At 38.9% G+C, this 18,678-nt stretch overlaps 3 protein-coding genes across 3 annotated transcripts; 1 reads left to right on the forward strand and 2 right to left on the reverse strand.

The window, feature by feature from the left end:
• Positions 1 to 867: 867 nt before the first annotated feature.
• phtf1 (putative homeodomain transcription factor 1) lies at positions 868 to 10,411 on the reverse strand. The gene is made up of 17 exons (XM_079242723.1): positions 9,959 to 10,411; positions 9,619 to 9,757; positions 8,675 to 8,731; positions 8,516 to 8,585; positions 8,111 to 8,269; positions 7,532 to 7,712; positions 7,111 to 7,231; positions 5,892 to 6,068; positions 5,427 to 5,672; positions 5,087 to 5,215; positions 4,399 to 4,668; positions 3,734 to 3,865; positions 3,536 to 3,622; positions 2,977 to 3,132; positions 2,753 to 2,848; positions 2,043 to 2,168; positions 868 to 1,479 (listed from the first exon to the last, which is right to left on the reverse strand). Exons 2-17 carry the CDS (start codon positions 9,646 to 9,648, stop codon positions 1,459 to 1,461), a joined length of 2,058 nt encoding a protein of 685 aa, XP_079098849.1. The 5' UTR covers positions 9,649 to 9,757; positions 9,959 to 10,411; the 3' UTR covers positions 868 to 1,458.
• A 772-nt stretch (positions 10,412 to 11,183) lies between these two features.
• Positions 11,184 to 12,125, reverse strand: ora1 (olfactory receptor class A related 1; the record flags this gene model as incomplete). Its single annotated transcript, XM_079242728.1, has 1 exon — positions 11,184 to 12,125. The coding sequence occupies one exon, from the start codon at positions 12,123 to 12,125 to the stop codon at positions 11,184 to 11,186; it is 942 nt and encodes a 313-aa protein (XP_079098854.1).
• A 3,714-nt stretch (positions 12,126 to 15,839) lies between these two features.
• ora2 (olfactory receptor class A related 2) lies at positions 15,840 to 16,805 on the forward strand (the record flags this gene model as incomplete). The annotated part of the gene is made up of 1 exon (XM_079242027.1): positions 15,840 to 16,805. One exon carries the CDS (start codon positions 15,840 to 15,842, stop codon positions 16,803 to 16,805), a length of 966 nt encoding a protein of 321 aa, XP_079098153.1.
• Positions 16,806 to 18,678: the final 1,873 nt, after the last annotated feature.

Genomic DNA, 18,678 nt, shown 5'->3' on the forward strand with positions numbered 1-18,678 from the left:
CATAATTCTAAAAAAAGACAAAAATTACCCCCCAAAAAATTAAAAAACAAAAAACATTAAACACACAAACAAAAGCCCTTGCTGTTTGGAGATAATATGCACCACTTAGCAGTAGCTATTAACAATTCATTTTGCGATTTGTGCTCATAGGCTTATTATACATTCAACTTGTCTCACCAAACACTTTTTAAAGTTTAACTTTTTTTTTTTCCCCCCAATAATAACATTTACAAGGTTTTACATCATTGGACTCTGAGAAAGGATTTTCCACACCTGGACAGGGATGTAGCCAGAATTCTGGGTCCTACGTACAAACCATCTAGGTGGGACCCAATGTGGACTTGATTGTTGCTCTTGTATTACTTAGACAAAAATAATAATTATAAAACAAGATATTAAACAGATTATTTAATACTTAAATAATCTTCCGGTTCCTCTTCTCAACCACTTCACTATCCCCAGACACCTTGACTTCCTATTTGTTGCACACACTCGCATTGTCTGCGTCTCACTTTCTGACACAATGACAGACCCCATACTAGCAGGAGAGACACAGGATTGTATGAACCTGCTCATATAACAAAAAATTACAACTCAGTGTTAGTGAAGAGAGATTATTTCATTTAAATCGGCTGCAGATGACTGTAACTTCAATAATTTAGATCATCTGGACACAATGATGGACCTGCTGATGCTCTCTGAGGAGTGTCTGAAAGTGGATCAGGTGTCACTGCGTCAGGTAAGGTGGAGGGCAAGCATTTAAAAAACACATGAAACATGTCTGGATGGAAAACCGTTTATTCCCCGCTATCAAACATTTTTCTATTTTTTGCAAAGTTATTTCAGTGAAGAATGGTCCTCAATAGAAATAGCAGCCAGTGGTTAAAGGGCAACTTACTGGTACCACACAAGATCAACAGCTAAAACACACCCTTGAATAAATAAAGCACAACAATCATACAATTCCCCTTATATATACACATTTGGAGTCCTATTAAAAAAAAAAAAAAAAAAGGAATTAATTTGGCTACCCATTTTTATATTCTGGCTTAAGAAAGCACAGTAACTTTTATTTCCTAAAATAACTGAACAGACTTATTTGTCGTCTGTGTTTACTCATCACATTGAGTCCACAATTCTGCTTAGGACGCATTTGTAAATATGAATGCCAAAGAAACCTGGAATGATCTTGGTTAAGGGTCAGAGGTTAGGCACTGCGTTAGTGGCATGAATGATGGCAAGTTTAATAGCAGATCAGTTGAGAAGCCAGTGATGGTGTGCAAGCCACTGTCTGGGCATCTCTGGTTTGTGACTGACTGATGTTGCAGCTAAAAGGCACAGTCAATGAAATATACTGACAGTAGGTTTGTGCACTTTTTATGTACGAGAAGGCATCTGTAGCAGTCGGAGACTTTCTGGCCTCGAGTGTCCGACTGTTCGTAGTTTCCTGTCCTCACATTAAGGTTTGATTTTCCACAGCTGGAAATAAATCGGAGGAATTATTTTAATTCAGAAAGACATGCATCAGGATAATAGGACAGAATAAATAGTTGAGAATATAGTAATGCAGAGGCGGCAAAACCCGGTCCCCGAGATCTGTAGTCCTCAAGTGTTGCGAGTTTCCTTGTGGAAACACACCTCACACACATCAGACTTAATTATCAGACTTGTGCAGAACTTGACAACAAACTCTGTAATAATGAGCCATTGATTTGAGCCAGGTGCGTTGCAGCAGGGAAACTTATAACACTTTAAGGACTGCAGATCTCGAGGACCAGAGTTGCCCACCCCTGCAGTAACAGTACAGGGATTTGATGAAGTCCCCAGTCTAACGCCTGATCAATTAGAACAAAGCTGATAGCATTCGTGTAGAATTTCTTTTTCATTGTCATCTAAAATTAAGCACAAATAATCACTTATGGAGAGCTTAAACCATGTTAACACATCTGTTAAGTTTTATCTTTTAAATTCATACTTTTGTTTTAATATGATCATCAGACACAGAGTAGCTGCAATTGTAACACTGTTTGAGCTTCACTCACTCTGATGTTGAAGCCAAGCAGGTCACTGACCACCGCAGACACAGCAGACAGGATGACAACCTTAGTGATGTTGTAGATCAGAGGGTTCACAGTCAGACCGAGCAGTCTGAAGGGAGTATCCAGCTCCTGGTGGAAAGGAGAAAGGAGCACAAACTTTTTACTTGAATAATAACATGCGAGTACTCCTCTATTGAGGTAATATGGATGAAAGACAGACTTTAGAATAGCTTCATGGTCACTGGGAAATATGGTTTCATTTAAACCAAACATCACATATCTAAACATAGTAGCAGAAAGTTATAGGGAGTTTTTGATTTGACTTAAGAAAAAATCTGAATAATGGCATGGGAAGGCTGATAATAAGTACCAATAAAGAGATTAAAGTAAATAATATCTTTGATACGTCACATTTTATCCACAGTTCATGACACTGGAAGAAAACTTTATCAATGTTTTGGTCACTAAACTTATGACGATACATGCTGAGATTCACATAACAGGAATGAGACATCATCAACAATTAGACTGTGTTTTTAGCTTTGTTTGAATTTTCTCCCCAATCAGTATACTTTTTGTAAAATGACCAAACGTCACATTTTTACCCTATAATGACCATTAAACTATTCCAAATTCAATACTCTACACATGCCAACAGTTTAGTTGTCGACCAGAAACTGAGACTGTAAACAGTAATTCCAGTTCACGCTTACCTTCATCAGCTTTGTTGCCAGTTTCAACACGTTGTTTACTATATTGAGCTGTTCTTTCTTGTTGGGCTTTTTCTCCATCTTCAGATACAAATTTATCTGCAAACCAAGAATAATCTTAGTCATTTACTTGCATAAAATCATGGGAATAACAAATCATTTGGATGTGTTCTGCACAATACTGAGAAACAACCTGCAGCTCATATTCTGCAGCCAGGGGGCCTCACCTGCTCTGTGAGCAGCACTGAGGAGTTGCTGTATTTGCAGTTGGTCTCTGATCCCAGAGTTGCCAGTCGTAACAGAAAAAGGATGAGAGAGGTGCCCCACAACACGAGCTCCCAGTTTGTTAGAGACTCGAGGAATGTCTTGTGATTATGCAGAAGCTGAGATGGAGCAGAGGTAGTGTTACACATTATGAACCTGGGATTTTCTGTGCATCTAACTGATCATATACACCAGTGATGTCCAAAGGGGTACTCCAAGACCACTGTCCTGCAGGTTTTCAGTGTTTCCCTGCTTCAACACATCAGACTCAGATTATAAAGTGCTGCTTAATGACTCATTAATTTAAATCAAGTCTGTTGGAGCAGGGAGGGATATATTAAAACCTGTACAAGTATCATTGTCAAAGACTGGAGTTGGAAATCCCTGATAGAAAACATGTTTCATCTGAGCTTTATGGCTTACTCTCATTCATATATCAGATGGCTCCAGACCATTTCCTACTCACAGCATTTGAAAAACAGTCAAATGAACCACAGAGTGATTTAACAATGTCACACTGACCTGGGCACAAATAATGAATGAAATTGAAAGTGCTAAAAGGAATATAGTGGAGACTATGACATCAACAGAGCGCTGTGGCCCTCGTCTCTGCAATGAACAAGCAAGACAAAGACACCCGGTTACAAAAGACAGGTCCATGACAAACCACCTAGTGGTGAAAAATATGCTGTACCGAACTAATTAAAGCTTGATACAAACCCTGAGGAAGGAGCGTAGTGACAACCACATCTTTATGTTCTGCACTTTCTTCAGCCGGAAATGAGGGATCTCAGATTTCTTGGCTTTGCGAGCCGAGGTGAGATGGCTGAAGTACTTGGCAAATAAGAGTCTCTGCCAGGGAAACATGGACCAACACTGTCAGACATGATGGGAACTGTAGCAGCAATGAATACAAGAGAAACATAACAGATATGAAAAAAGGTTCAATCTATTTCTATTCAGTTAGTCAAGAAGTCGAGTTAATGGAAGTTGTTTTGTTACACAGCTGTTATTATTTACCTTTACTCTATATTACTTATGGCTTAGATGAAGAGTTAAAGAGCCCAGAGGATGCAACTTTAGATGTTTATACTTTATGGAAGTCTATTATAAAATACATTGCTGTTTCAGATCTGTTTAATGATGATGTCATGAAATACTAGAGAAAAAGCCTCTACAAATGAAAAAAATTCAGGGAGTTCAGGAGTACCACTTTCTGCTGGACAGATTAACATTTTCATTATAAACAAACAAAAAAAAAAAACTACAACAGCCATTTAAGAAACTGCAGCAGACAAAATATTTAGCCTTTGGCAACTGTTTTAGACTGATTTCATCAACTTCATGCTGTAGTTGAACCTACAGCACAAAGCGACCACACACACCTGCTTGTAGGTTCTCTCTGCCACACACATCATGAAAAAGAACAGTCCTGTGAGGGAAACTCTTTGCACCGTAGTGATAAGAAAAAAGGCATAAGCCCGGGCATCACTTGGCCCCACTGCAATTTCCACCAGCTGTGTGAGGGAGAGGGAGCTGAGGCTCGACATGTCCAGACGCTGGGCAAAGCGAAAGGCGAAGGGGAGCAGTGCCAGCGTGATCGTTATGAGCCCACTGAGCACAAGGTAACCCACACCTTGCTCCACTAACTTCACCTGGTAACAAGAAACAAAGAAACAATGTCATACAGGATGCATCATGTTTGAAACGTTCCTGGCAACATCTTTGCATAAATCAAATCAGATGTGTGGGTTTTTTTTGTAACTTAGCAATTCTATAATCAACAGAGTAACAACAACAGTTCAAATGCTGGGTTTGAGTCAAACACCAGCTCTAATGTTGGAATATCTTTATGTCTTGCACTGCCTGTTTTTGGCACAAAACCAATTCTTTCAACAATATGTTGGTTTTTTTTTTTTTTTTAAGTGGTTTATTTTCAGGTTACTTTGTTTTTTTCTAAGGCTAAATAATTCAATATAATTAACGGTTTTAATAACTGATTCACATCTCACCCAGATATTTAATGATATTTTAAATCTAAAATGACAAAAACAGGAGGAAGAGAATGTATACACGTGTGAGGATGATCCCACTGATCTCCAGTACAGACATGTCGGCTTTCTTGCACTCGCCCTGCTCCCATATGATGGCACTGACACGGTCTGTCGATGGGTGACATGCCTGAAGCCAAGTCAGCTGGTTCTGAAACACAACACAACAATCCAGTCAGCCATGTATGCAAATACAGTTTTTATTTAAGAAATGGGCTTTTACAAAAGGAGATTACTGGTATAACCCTGTACACATTAGCCTGCGTGAATTATTTTTTGGCTTATCAAGACTTATGTTGAACATGAATGCAAAGTGCTGCATGAAGACAAGACCAATAAAAGAAGATTGGTTTTGTATTTACAGTGGTGATTCCTTGTTGTAGGCTTTCATCATCGCTGCTCAGAGAGGGGTTTTGTGGGAGGCCCATGCCAGGGTTACACCTCTCATTGCTCTCACTGTTGCTGCTCCCTGAGGAGGCCGAGTCAGGGTCCTGGAGCAGCTCCTCCCATATTGTGTCATCGGTGTCAGAGGCTGGACGAAAGCCAACATCTGGAATGAGGCGCTCCACATCACGAGGATTCACCTTGATGGCTGCCCCACTGCCTTCCTGCCCTCAGACAGTCACACACAGATCTTCAATAATTAACCATCATTATCTTAAACTTTACACCAATTACATGCCGCAAGAGAGTTTTATCACTGTGTAAACTGGATGTTTGTTTATTAAATGTACCTTGAATACATTCTGTAATTTCTATTTAATTACTTGCCTGTGCTTCAATATGATTTTACTGTTTTAACAACAAATAGTGAAGCAAAACTCTACCTGAAGTCTTGGTACAGGTTTGGGCTTCACATTTCTACTTCTGATGGAAGATGCTGATGACAGATGAAGCGTAGCAGGGTGTGTATTGGTGTGGGGAAGCTGAATTACATCCGCTGGCTTTGCATCTTCTTCACTGGACAGTTCATCAGATGCCCCAAACCCTGACTGACTTTTGTTCTGAGAAAGAATATAAAGAAATATTTTTTTAAATCTGCATTTATCCTATTTCCTTTGAATGCAGCAATGTTAAACAACTGTCATAAGATGCACACAGTGATATCCTGCATATGTTTGATGTTTATTGTTAATTTGTTTTTCTTAAACTGTCAAGATGGATGAGAAATAAACTAAATACAAGAAAAGTTTTTTCCCCAGACAGGGGATATAAAACATTCATTTCTGGTTGGCCTCAAAATTGGTAGTCTTGGATTTATCAGCTGCAAGACTGTCCAAATGCCAGGTGGAGATCTCCACCTGATGGAACAAACAGGACCACAACTTCAGCAAAGAGCCAAGATGCCCTTCTAGGTCGAACAAACTGGAAACCCCACAACTCTCACCTGTGCCAAGAAATTTTGTCCGTAAAGATTATGAACAGAATATTTGAAAAAGGCAGACTTCAAAATCAAGAACATAGTTTCACACAGGAAAATATGGAAACATGACTGTAAGGCAGGGGTGTCCAGCTCTGGTTCTCTGGGGCCATAATCTGCAGATTTTCCATATACTCATGCTATAACACACCTGACTCATATTAATGAGTCACGGTGCAGAACTTCAAATGCTGCTGGATCAAATTATTTGATTCAGGTGTAATTGAGCAGGGACACACTGAAAACCTGCAGGGCAGCAGCTGTCGAGTACCAACTTGGGAAAACCCCTGCTGTAAGCCTTCTCCAACCCTGTGATACATACTGAGCCAGTTGGGCACTCCTGAAGAGTTGATCCAGTGTTCTTGAACTAATATAAATTTTTTTTGTTCTCTTTTTTTTTATAAATTCTTCTAGCTCCACCACCTAAAGCTAAGTTTCAACCAATCAGCTTTCAATCAATGTGTGGCTTCAAATCTGAAGCCTTATGATAGTCAGGTGCTATAATAATACCCCAAATCCTTTCGTTCATGGGTGCTGAGATGGACGCAGTCAGATACCTACATGGAAGCATAGAAAGCCCTGAGACAAAACCATGCATGTAAACTAACAGATATAAATGACTGTACCCCCATCTCCTTCTTTCCGTATTGTCGCTGACCATCCTCACACAGCCTGGGCCTCTGCAGCTCTGCATCCCAGCCTTCATGTTTGTCTTCAGATTTTTTCAGTGCTCTTCCTTTCTTTGGCCTGAAGGAGACGGGACAAAATAATTTTAAAAGAGAACATAGATGGGATAGAAAAACTTTAATTTAAATTTTATATATAAAAAATAAATATATAAACCATTAATAAAGTTTAATATCTGTAATCATAAAATGAAAAACCTAATTTTGCCATTCACGTTTAAAAAACAGTGTTCTAAAAATCACAGTAATGACAGAATTTGTGAGTGTTACCGAATGGCACAGTTAAAGACAAGTCTACAGTTGAAGTGTAAGACTTTAGCCAAGAGGGGAGACTCTATATAAGTCATACAAAGGAAAACACCTCCTTCTGCGTGCAGGGCTGGTGCTGCTGCTGGCAGCTGGACTGCCCGAGGGCCACCGGCTGGATTCAGTTGATACAATCTGGCAGTGCACTGTACCCAGCAGCAGCATGAGACACATAGGCCCAAACACCTCACTGGCACTTGCCCTAGGGACCTCCAGGTACAGCGCCACTGCTGCCACTGAAGGGAGCAAAACATTTGGCAACAGCAAACAAATCAGTCTCTTAGGGGAGATATTACATCTGAATTCATGTGTGCAAATCAGGTCCCTTCTGTGCTACTCAGGTTTGAGGGGGAACAGGTTTATTGTTGCACATAAAATAATTTAAACCGTGATAAACAAAGTTACTGAATTTAAAATCATGAACTGCATTAAAATGTATTCTTACTCAAAAACATGAATAATAGGTTCCCCTCAGAGGACATTTTAGTGAAAATAAATAAATGTCAATACAGTTTGAGTCTAATTACACCACAGTTCCTATATCTAAAGGATTGTTATTTCAATTTGCATCAGTCTTGTAAGAAACTTGCTGTTTTAGTATGAATTAAGTCAAGATTAGAAATGGATAGCTTACCTTGCATGAAATACAGAATAAGGATACATGAGGAAATGGACTTGGAGGTCACCTGGATCCACCACTGGAAGAAAAAAGGAAACAGCAGCACTCGAACTAGGCCCTTGCGGGTCAGAGCTGTCCATGGACTCTCTGGTTTGGCTTTGCTAAAAGTTGATCCTGCAGTGATGAGAGAAACAGCCTAACCATTCACAATGACAATAAATACAGCTTAACTGAATTACGTAGAAAAAGAAACAATACAAGAAATGATACAGCTGTGCATGAGCACACTGTAGGCTTCTTGGCTTTGTGCATGAATTTTATAATGGGCTCTTTGTATCTGAGTAATGAATGTAAAATTATCAACATGGCTTTAGTGAAATAAAAAGCAGGTTAAACTTTCCAGTTATCCTGTCTGCTCACCTCTTACTAAATCAACATCGATGAGGTCTGGTTTGATGTACCCTGTCTTCTTTGGCTTGCTTTCCAAACCCTGCATGAATGTCGGAGGTGAGCTTCACTTTTTTAAAATAAACTAACATTTATTCCTTCATACATAAAAAAAAATAATGAGTGTCTTACAGCTATCTCTGCCTTCTCCAGTGATTTCTCCCAGATTTGTTGGTCGTAGGCTCCGATCTGCAATCCAAGCAATACGTTCCCATTATCAAATCAAACAGAACATTTAAATTAATATAAATCAATGAAATCAAATTAGTATTGTTCTGAATTAAAACGAAACATTTTACCTGTTTAAAAAATCCTTAAACATGTTTACAGTCATATCTATGATAAAATTAAGCCCTATTGTCACTCTACCTAGACAAGAGCATTGGCATCAGTATGTCGGTATTTGTCAATGTCACTGCACAATAATGCAAATAAAACAAAACAAAAAAAAAAAATTAAGGTAAAACTTGGTAAAATCTGACAGATAAGTGAAAGATGCACAAAAAAAAGCTACTGAATAAAATCTTGTTGATCCACATCAGTTTAATAAAATTACATCTGTGTTTAACCTTTTATTGTTTACTTGATTGAGATTACAGAAACTGTTCTGAGCTCATACAGAGAAATGGAAAATTACACATTGTTTAAGAACAGTTGCAGTAAGCTTGCTTAATCCTAGTTCACCTCTTGATCATTTCCTTCTTTTTTCCTCTTAACTACTGGTCCAAAGCGAAATGAACAGAACAGATAACAAAAACTAAAAAAGGTTGGCCAAATGATCTAAAAAGTTGTGCTTTTAGTGCACTTTAAATACTTTGGTTTACATGATTATAATGTTAAAAGAGGCCATGTTTACACTTTAAAATGGAAAACAGATATTCAAATGTTACTTAAGGCTACATAAAAAAAAAAAAAAAAAAAAAAAAAAAAAAAACAAAAAAAAAAAACAAACATGGCAAAACGAAAATCTTTGGACAAATTTAAGCAAGAATAATAAGTAAGTTTTTAAGTAAACCACAAACCTCAAACCTAACAGGAGGCAAAAAGGAGAAAGACTTTTGGTTAAGTAAGCCTACCTTCTCTTGATACCAGGCTATTCTGGCCATTGTTGTTACTAGAAACTGAAAACAGTGAACTCGGAACAGGTCATTTCACAGAAGCAAAGGGAAGACTGGCCAACAATCCACATCCGTTCCCTGAACAGTCGGAAGGACACTAAAGGAAAACGACAATAACAACAACATTTAAAAGAGACATGCAGAGAGAATGACTGAAATTAAGGAGACAAAACATAAGATTAGCCATACGTGGGCTGATAGTTTTGTTGAGCACCGAGCACCTGTTAATATCAAACACTAATCAGCAAAATGTTAGTTAAAGGTAGTTGCTTACCACAAAGTTACGAACACTACTTACCTGGAGTTCAACATTACGCTGGCTTTGGCACTAGCTGGAACAAGCCTTCAGTGATCACAACAATAAAATCGTTAAAAACACTTTCATAACATCAGTTTCTTGGGCGTTGTATAGTATTTTTAAACCGAGGCCACTAAAAGCTACGCTAGCTGCGTTCTTCACGTCTTCGGTCACGTTTTGATACGAATGATAGTTTCATTAAATGTTGTATGTCAATAACTTCTCGTTCTTTTCGCATTTGGCTATTTAGTTGAATTGGTCTGCACTTTTCCCCCTATTTCTTCCGCTTCCCTTTCCGGGATTTACTCCGTTGGCTTAATATAAAATTTTCCCTTTATGTAGTCTCCCAGGTGAAACAAGTGCGCTTTCAGACCCACACCAAATGTCTTCCTACATACACGTGGCTATCCGAGGAGGATAGGATGTATATATTCTAACGAACTTGGTTAGTTTTTGCTGTTATCTGTTGGCATAACACATTTTAATAAACAATTTTGCACAGTGGCAGAAGTAAAATGCTGCCTGAATAGTCGAGCTGAGGAATTAAATTACACAAACACCGTCACTTAATTTCCACCAGTCAATGTTTAACAAAAACACAAAACATTTAGCCTTGGGCCTTAATCGCGTTAGAAATGTATACGTAAAGTATACTTCTTATCAGATTATCAGTCAGTCACATACACACAGCTTTTTAAATGTACCCCAGCTATGAGTACGAAAAACCTTTATTTTTGAATGACTTTAGTCAGACCGTAAAACTCTATGAACTATTATGAATATTTTCTAAATGATTTAGAAAATATTTTTGCATTTCAGGAAACCAAATGTTTATGTTGAATGTTAAATGATGGATATTTATAACTCTGAAAAAGGCAATAATTCACCTTCAGCTATGTTTAAAAAGCTTTTATAAGGCGGACAGACGGAAAACTTAAAATTTTAAAGCAGAAATTCCTCTCAGTTGAGAGCCTGAAATGCAAATGACAGTTAAACATAAACATAAAACCGAAAACTTCACACAAACAACATTGCAGGCACATCAGTTTATGTGTTTACCATTTTAATTTGATCAATATTTTGATGACAATTAAAAAAACTACCTTTTATGGTCAGTAGCTACATTCTTAAGAGCACTTTGCTTACAATACTCTAAATTAGTAAGGATAAGGATTAGTGTGGATAAAACAACTGCTGCATCAGCAGGCTGTCAAGATAGAGACAGTCATTTGTCATTGGACTCTTGAGTGTCCACTGATGGTTGATCATGCTCAACTGCACACACAATCTTCCCCTTGACTTTCTTGTTGGAGGAGATGATAAAGTAGGGGCTGAGAGACGCATAGCAGGATGAGAAAAACACCCTCATATCAGCCACAACTGGTGACACCTTTGACACAGTCAGCATGTAGATCCATATCACATTATCAATGCCAAAAAAGACCACGTAGAGAACCACTAGAGTCAGCACTGTTTTTGCTGCCCTGGTCTCTGCCTTGCTGCCCTGAGAGCGTCGGATCCCTCTCACTTGGTGGCTGTGGCGGTGCAGAAGCAGGAGAATATAACCGCTGGAGCCAACCATTAGGGCAACAAACACAAAATCCCTTCCAGAGACAGCCACTCCATTAATAACATAGGACAGGCTGTCTCTGAAGTCCACATGACAGAAGCCGAGGTTGAGAGTAAAGGCAGGAACAGTCCCATTACGTGGAGCCATAGAGAAGAAAGGGGCTGCAATGCAGATGACCATGTTGAGCAACCACAGCCCTGCAAATGTGGGGAGGACCAGGGAGGGAAGTGCAGGCTTCAGCCTGGACAGGCGAGGCCCAGCAGGAGCGATGGTCAATGCCTGAAAAACGCTGAGCATGCAGGTAATGCAGACTGACAAAGCCCGGCCAATGCGGTAGGCATAGATCACCACTTTACATCCAGGATCATTGAGGAGGTCCCTCAGCCCAAACACAGTCATGGTCTGGGGGACGCAGCGAGTAAGGAGCAGCATCAGGTTAGCGAAGGCCAAGTGGCACAAGATCATGTCCACAGGAAGGAGCTTGAGTTCGGTGCAAATGATGTGAGCGTATGCCAAAAGCACCACAACATTCCCCAAGATTCCCATACCTGTTTGCAAGAGGAAGGAGACCCCTTTGATGGTCACACACAGATCCATGACACCACACCGTTCACAAGTCAAAATTTCAAAGTAGACAGATAATTCAATCTGTTTTAAATACACTACATGTAACATAAATCTGCCTCACTGGTTCAATCTCGTAACTCAAAACTAGAAAAATACCTCAACTTTACTGAAAATGATTCCAACCTGTTTCAGTGGACAGCAAAAAACCTGTTGTGAATTATCTGTTGAATACCCTATTCAACTACAATATATATAATAGATACCCTTTGAGTCTATTGGCCAAGATTACTAGGTTCAGCCCACAGTTTACCAATTTAAGTCAACAAGCTTTCTTTGATTTGTATATTCTCAGAGGACTAGCACCACAATGGAAATGTCAACAATATCTGATGATAAAGGTGGTCCTTATGGATGTGGAACAGTAGCTGGTTGCAGTGCCATCCCACTTGTTTATACACGATACAACGAGAGCCTTATTTAAACACTTACAATGAGGGTATGTTAAACAAAATCCAAAGCGTGTGCAAGGTTGATATCAGTAATTGATCTCAGGCTGAGTTTGTACAAATAATAACACAAGTAATGTTAATACACATCTAAGTTATGGGTCCAACTTAATGCTTTCTAAGGCTGACTGTATGGAATAACCAGAAATATTTTGCACAGAACAGAATGGGCTTTGTCACGTTATCAGGCCTAAAAGGAAAGATTATGGAGGGTCAAAAATCACCAGAATAAATCCATACAACAAGAAACTAAAGTGAACATGTTGACATTGAAATGCTAGCCTGTTTTTAAGGCAGACTTTGTTAATATGTTAATATTAGCAGAAACCACACATTTACCACAGTAAACCTTAGTTGAAAATACTGTTACCTTTCTGTTTATCATCATAAAGGTAATTTAAATGATTTTGGTAACATTAATAGCATTAAAATGATTACAACAATTGTTAATATAGGTGATATTTTTGTCTGCTCTTGACAAATGTAATTTTGCAGTTTCTTCAAAAGTTTAATTTCTGAAACATTAACATGCTATTTCCCTGTTGTGTTAGAGAATACAGTTAATCCACCCCTGTGGTGAGAACAGTGTGTGTTATTGTTGATGTAGAATATGCCACCAGGGGACTTTTACATGCACAGCTGGCACCTGAGTGTGTACTCTTTTCCTCCTTCATGTCATGGGATCATGTTAAAGACACAGAGAAGCAAGACAATTAGCTCTGTAACAATGCATGTCTGCACTAATTGGTGGCATAGGGATAACCAGCCAATATTAATTTATGCTGTAAATTTCAGCATAGGCATATACGACAACACACACTCGAGATGTGCTCCAAGATTTTCAGTCAGTGGGCAGTGTAAATGGCAAATGTCTCAAAAAAATAGTCAGTTGCAAACTTAACGTCACCATTCATGTTTGAAACACTTGCTTTGTTCTTGGGAATAAGCTTTGGAAAATATGATCATTTGATGTGTTCTTTCCTCGTGTGTTTTTAACAAGTTTGCATGTTCAGAGAGCTAATTAAAATGGCAAGTTCAAGCATGTTCCTCTCAGGGGATTGCAGTATGAATTGTTTGCTGCTGTGCAGCCTTAATGATTCATACTTTTTCCCCCGGTGCATGATTTGATTATTTCTTTTTTGAAAGACTGATGCAAATTGTTTTTTATCAACTGTTAGCATTCATTTACTCAGTTACAGTAATATCTTTTAGAGATGTTGTACAAATGATGTAAAAATTGTGAATGTTTTGCCGTCCTGCTCAATGCATAACTTTCATGCTGACTGAATTATATATTGTCAAAGTTAATTATTTGATTACATTAGTTTTGGAGAAAGTCACTTTATAACTTTCTGTTTCTGTTTTTGTTATATGAGTGCAACGGTCTTGATGAGTGGAAAATGAATCTTCATTTTTACTTCATTCTGTTCCACAGCAAAGATGTTGCTGTCACTCATGTCTGTACTGATGGCCTTATTGTATTACTCGGACAGAAAACATGTGACTGCCCATGATTTTAAATTGAATTTCAATTTAAAACATGATCCCCTGAATGTCTGGGACAGCTTTTGATGAAACACCAAAACATGCACAAAAAATATGCAGTTTTGTTTCTTATAAATACAAGGTGAGCATCACAGTTTTGCTGATTTTGTGTGGATTTCTTCTTGGTTTTTATTTAAAAATAATTATAAAAAGTACTCAGATTAAATAAATATAAACAATAAAGAAAAAAGACAAGTTTTCAACAACTCGTTTTCTATATCTGTATATCTTATATTCCATATCTATATCCATAACATGTTAGTTTTTCATTTGCACAATACAAATGTTTTAATTTATTGTTATATTCACAATCTTCAGGCCTGTGTGTATTTTTGCCAGCCTTTCTTTAAGGAGAATGGAGGGGATTAAGAAAAAGTTAAATTAAGTTGAATTTTTGAGGATGGAGACAGATAAGAAGTGGTAGCTAAACAGATTTAATTATCAGGACAATATTTTAATTAAATTGATTTCGGTATGTACAGTATATTTAATTAGGTATGGGTAGATGAATAGTTATGCAATTGTATCTTAAAAGAAATCGTATAAATTCAGTATTGTGGACATTCCTTTCATCTTATGATAATTTAAATTTAGAATCTGCAAAGAAGAATTTGAATCCTCTGCTAAGAGACCTGCAGATAAATTAGGCTGTCTCCATCCACTTATATGTTCCCTGAACACCCTCACAGTTTAAGTTGAGTTTAATTTTTAGAACTTTTTAACACATTGGATGAATTACTCATGCTTAAATTGAATGGTTAAATGAAAAATGTTGGAGATGCATAATGTAGACCAGGGATCCTCAATCCTGGTCGGTATCCTGCAGGTTTTCCAAGTGTCCTTGCTGGAACAGACCTGACTCAGACTCAGAAAGGCTCTATCGTGTCTGCTGAATAAACATTGATTTGAATCAGGTGTGCTGCAGCGGGAACACTCAGAAAACCTGCAGGACACCGGCCTTTGATGACCAGGATTGAGGATCCCTGATGTAGACTGAAAGAAGAATCCTCTGCTGTACACATTGTTTCTTCTTTCTCCACTGGGGGACACTGTGGTGTTGGTATCTGTTTAGTGATCACAAGAACAATCTCTGTTATAGTATCTTTTGACGCTGATTGCGGAAATTAAAGATATGAAAAAGGTGCAAAGAACTTTGCTGGAGATCTATATATCAGCACAGTAATTAATAAAGTAATAAAACAGTCTTAAGTGAACAAAATGCCAAATTTGAGAATTTATTTGAATCTATTTCTGATAAGCATGGGATTAATAGATATTTTCCTGTCATTAACAATGTTATTTTCTAATTGACTCTGTATATCCTCTAAACGAGTACAAGCCCAGTCTCATCTCTGTTATCTTGTCTGAGCCCATAGAGGAGACAAAAGCAGTCATCTGAATTGATCTCAAGTAATTGGAGGCCGAGGGAAGAGAAGTCAATGGAGCATGTAAATCAGATCTAACAGCTGTTACCTGTTTGTAAGTATAAGTAAACAAACAACCTGACTACTTCAGGAAGGGATCACACCATGTCAGGCACAAAGTCCACCTCAGATGTCTGAGCTTTGACTCTCAGGTAGGAGTTAAAATTTCTACAAAGATGTGTCCGATGTCATATGGAGTGTCAGGTACTACTTAGAGTGTGTCATGATTTACTGATCTGTTGTTCCCTTTTTCTTTTCTCTCTGCAGGAATGTCATCTGAGGAGTTTGTTCATGGGATGCTCTATCTTTTGGTCACAGTTGTGGGAGTTCCAAGCAATATCGCTGTAATTGTGGCATTTCTCCTTTTGATCTACGAAGACAAACGGCTTTTGACAGCTGATGCAATCATCCTACACCTAGCTTGTGCCAATCTGCTGGTGGTGGCTGTGCGCGGTCTGATGGAGACCCTGGCCTCCTTTGATTTGGCCAACGTCTTTGGAGACACTGGCTGTAGAATTGTGCTCTTCATCTACAGAAGCTCCCGTGCCCTCTCGATCTGGCTCACCTTCCTCTTGAGTGCTTACCAGTGCCTGAGCATTGTTCCTCCTGGATCACGCTGGGGAACTGCTCGCAATATATTAGCCCAATATTTGGTCTTTATATTCCTTTTATTCTGGCTTCTTAATACTACTATGAGCCAAGCAGCCATATTGTTCACTTTCAGTTCCAGCAATAACTCTAGCCTCACAAAAAATGCAATTAATGTGCAATTCTGCTATGTAAACTTTCCTTCAGCACTAATCAAAGAGCTTAATGGGGCGGTGCAAGTGGGTAGAGATGTGGTGCCCATGGCCCTTATGACGGTGAGCAGCCTGATAATCCTAGTCCTCCTTTACAAACATAGTCAGCAAGTGAAAGTACTCCGTAGTGGCAGAAGGAAAAGTGGAGGAGGTGGTGGGGCTGAACAGCGAGCTGCCAAAGCTGTCGTGGTGCTTGTGACTATGTATGTGATTCTTTATGGAGTAGATAACGGGCTTTGGGTGTATACCCTCACTGTGAAGAAGACAATGAGTTCCTCACTGATTTCTGATCTGCGCGTGTTCTTTGCCTCACTGTATGCAGCCATAAGCCCCCTGGTTATCATTGAATCAAACAGGAAGGTGAATAGTAGGCTTAGGTGTGCAGCACGGGAGAAGCCTGGCCTAGAGACAAGAACATGTCTTTCTACTAAGTGAGCACTGTGCTGGGTTGGTTCATTGCTCATAGGGCTGCAGGGAAAGCTGAAGTTGGACTGATTTTTTTCTAAATGTCTGGGTCATGCATGGGTCACTCTGTTTCTGAAATATCCTGGAATAATGACCTTTTGTGGTAGGAATAGCACAATCTCTTCTAATTCTCTATAGAGGAACTGGTAGGCTGTGAATTGAAATTCAGAACACTTCTCAGGCATGTTATGTTGTATTGCTGTACCTGATTAAAGTCACTGGAAATGTGTCACTGCTTATGCTGCTTATAACGTATCTCTGCTGATCTGGCAGCACATTGTTTTATGTATGATGCCCCCTCAGTTTTAATTGGCTGGAAAAATTCTAGTTCTATAGTCCAGTTCAATCTAGGTGTTCCCATTTAGCTATCGTTAAGGCTTTGAACAAAATCTGGGAAGTTTCTCGTGCTAATGAGGCAGGTTAATTGTCCCACAGAGAATTAGGTAAAAACCTGATAGGGAAACTGCATTCTTTAGAGATGAAAAAGATGTGCATTATTCAATGCAGTGCTGACATTGTCGATGTGACTTCTGGGTGTGCTTGTAAGACTGGTGGATACAAAAGTACATTTTGGCTGTAGCTCTGAAGAGTTTGCTGTGGATTGGGCAATGTGGGAATTTAGGAGTCATTTTGTAATTGCTATGACTTAGAAAAATCAAGGGCAGAGAGATGAGGCGAGGACATAACAACCTCTGTGAGTGACAGTCAAAAAGACATAAAGTAAGCCTGCCAGCACTCTGTGATCCTGCAATAACTCTTAAGTGCAATCAGTGCAGTCCTGTTCAGGCACTGTCACACTGCAGATGAGGAGTAGGAGGAGGAATGAAAGTCCTCTTTCAGTGTTTGTGCAAAACTGTTGCATTTACCACCAACTTGACATCAAAGAACACGGAAGGTCACATGTTTCACCACAGAGCATCAGTCATCTTTAATACAAAAGCAGAAACCATTAAAAACCATCACCCTTTCTTTAAAATAGCTTTCTCCAGATGAGAAATTCCATGTGTCTTACACTTCAGACCACTGAAATCTGATTGGCACTTTATACAGACTCCGGTGGAATGAAGGATAGGATACATGGATGGTTTCAAAAGAGCAGCAATTGCACTGTCGCCTCTGGTGAGGAATTGACGGGAACATAGACGCCAATGTCTCCCTTCAACGGTCTCGGTGAAGCTGATTTTTTTTTTTTTCTGTCAGGAGGGAAGTGGCAGATTTGTTAAAAGAAACAAACACACAAAAGAGAAGCTACCTTAGAGTGTATGCTCAAGTGTTTCTCTGAGCGAGTGTGTGTGAAGGGTGTGCCAAGCAGGCCTCTCCCTGCACAAGACAGGACCCGTTTTCTATCCTTGCCTTTTGAGCCAGATGAATGTAGGGTGCTGTTAACATGTAGTGACTAAACACACACAAAACTAAGCATCTATTACTGCTTTGCTCCCTTCAGCTTATATCCTTCTGATCAATACTTAATTATTACTGATAAATGTACAATGTCTACTCACCAGTCTTCAACAATCTGCAAGCTGTAGAAATACAAAAAGAGAGCACCCAGAAAGAGTTTTTTTTTTTTTTAAAAAACCAAAACAACAAACCTAAAAATGCAAGATCCTCTTTCTTTGTGTGTAACAAGATGAGGCATACAATACAAACCTGTCTGAAAGCAACACTCGGAGAATGTCTTGAGTTGTCCAGAGAGGGTTGGTCAAATGAAACCACTAAATTCTGTCTAATGATCATGTCAGACTTTTGCTGTGCCTGTTGTAAGTCTGTTTACCTGTTCCAGGTACAGGCATTTTTGTCCCGATGTCCACCAATGGAAAAGCAGCAGTAAAGTTAAACCTCC

The sequence above is a fragment of the Telmatherina bonti genome (genome assembly GCF_933228915.1).
Source record: "Telmatherina bonti genome assembly, chromosome: 6".
In the NCBI taxonomy this organism is placed as follows: domain Eukaryota; kingdom Metazoa; phylum Chordata; class Actinopteri; order Atheriniformes; family Telmatherinidae; genus Telmatherina; species Telmatherina bonti.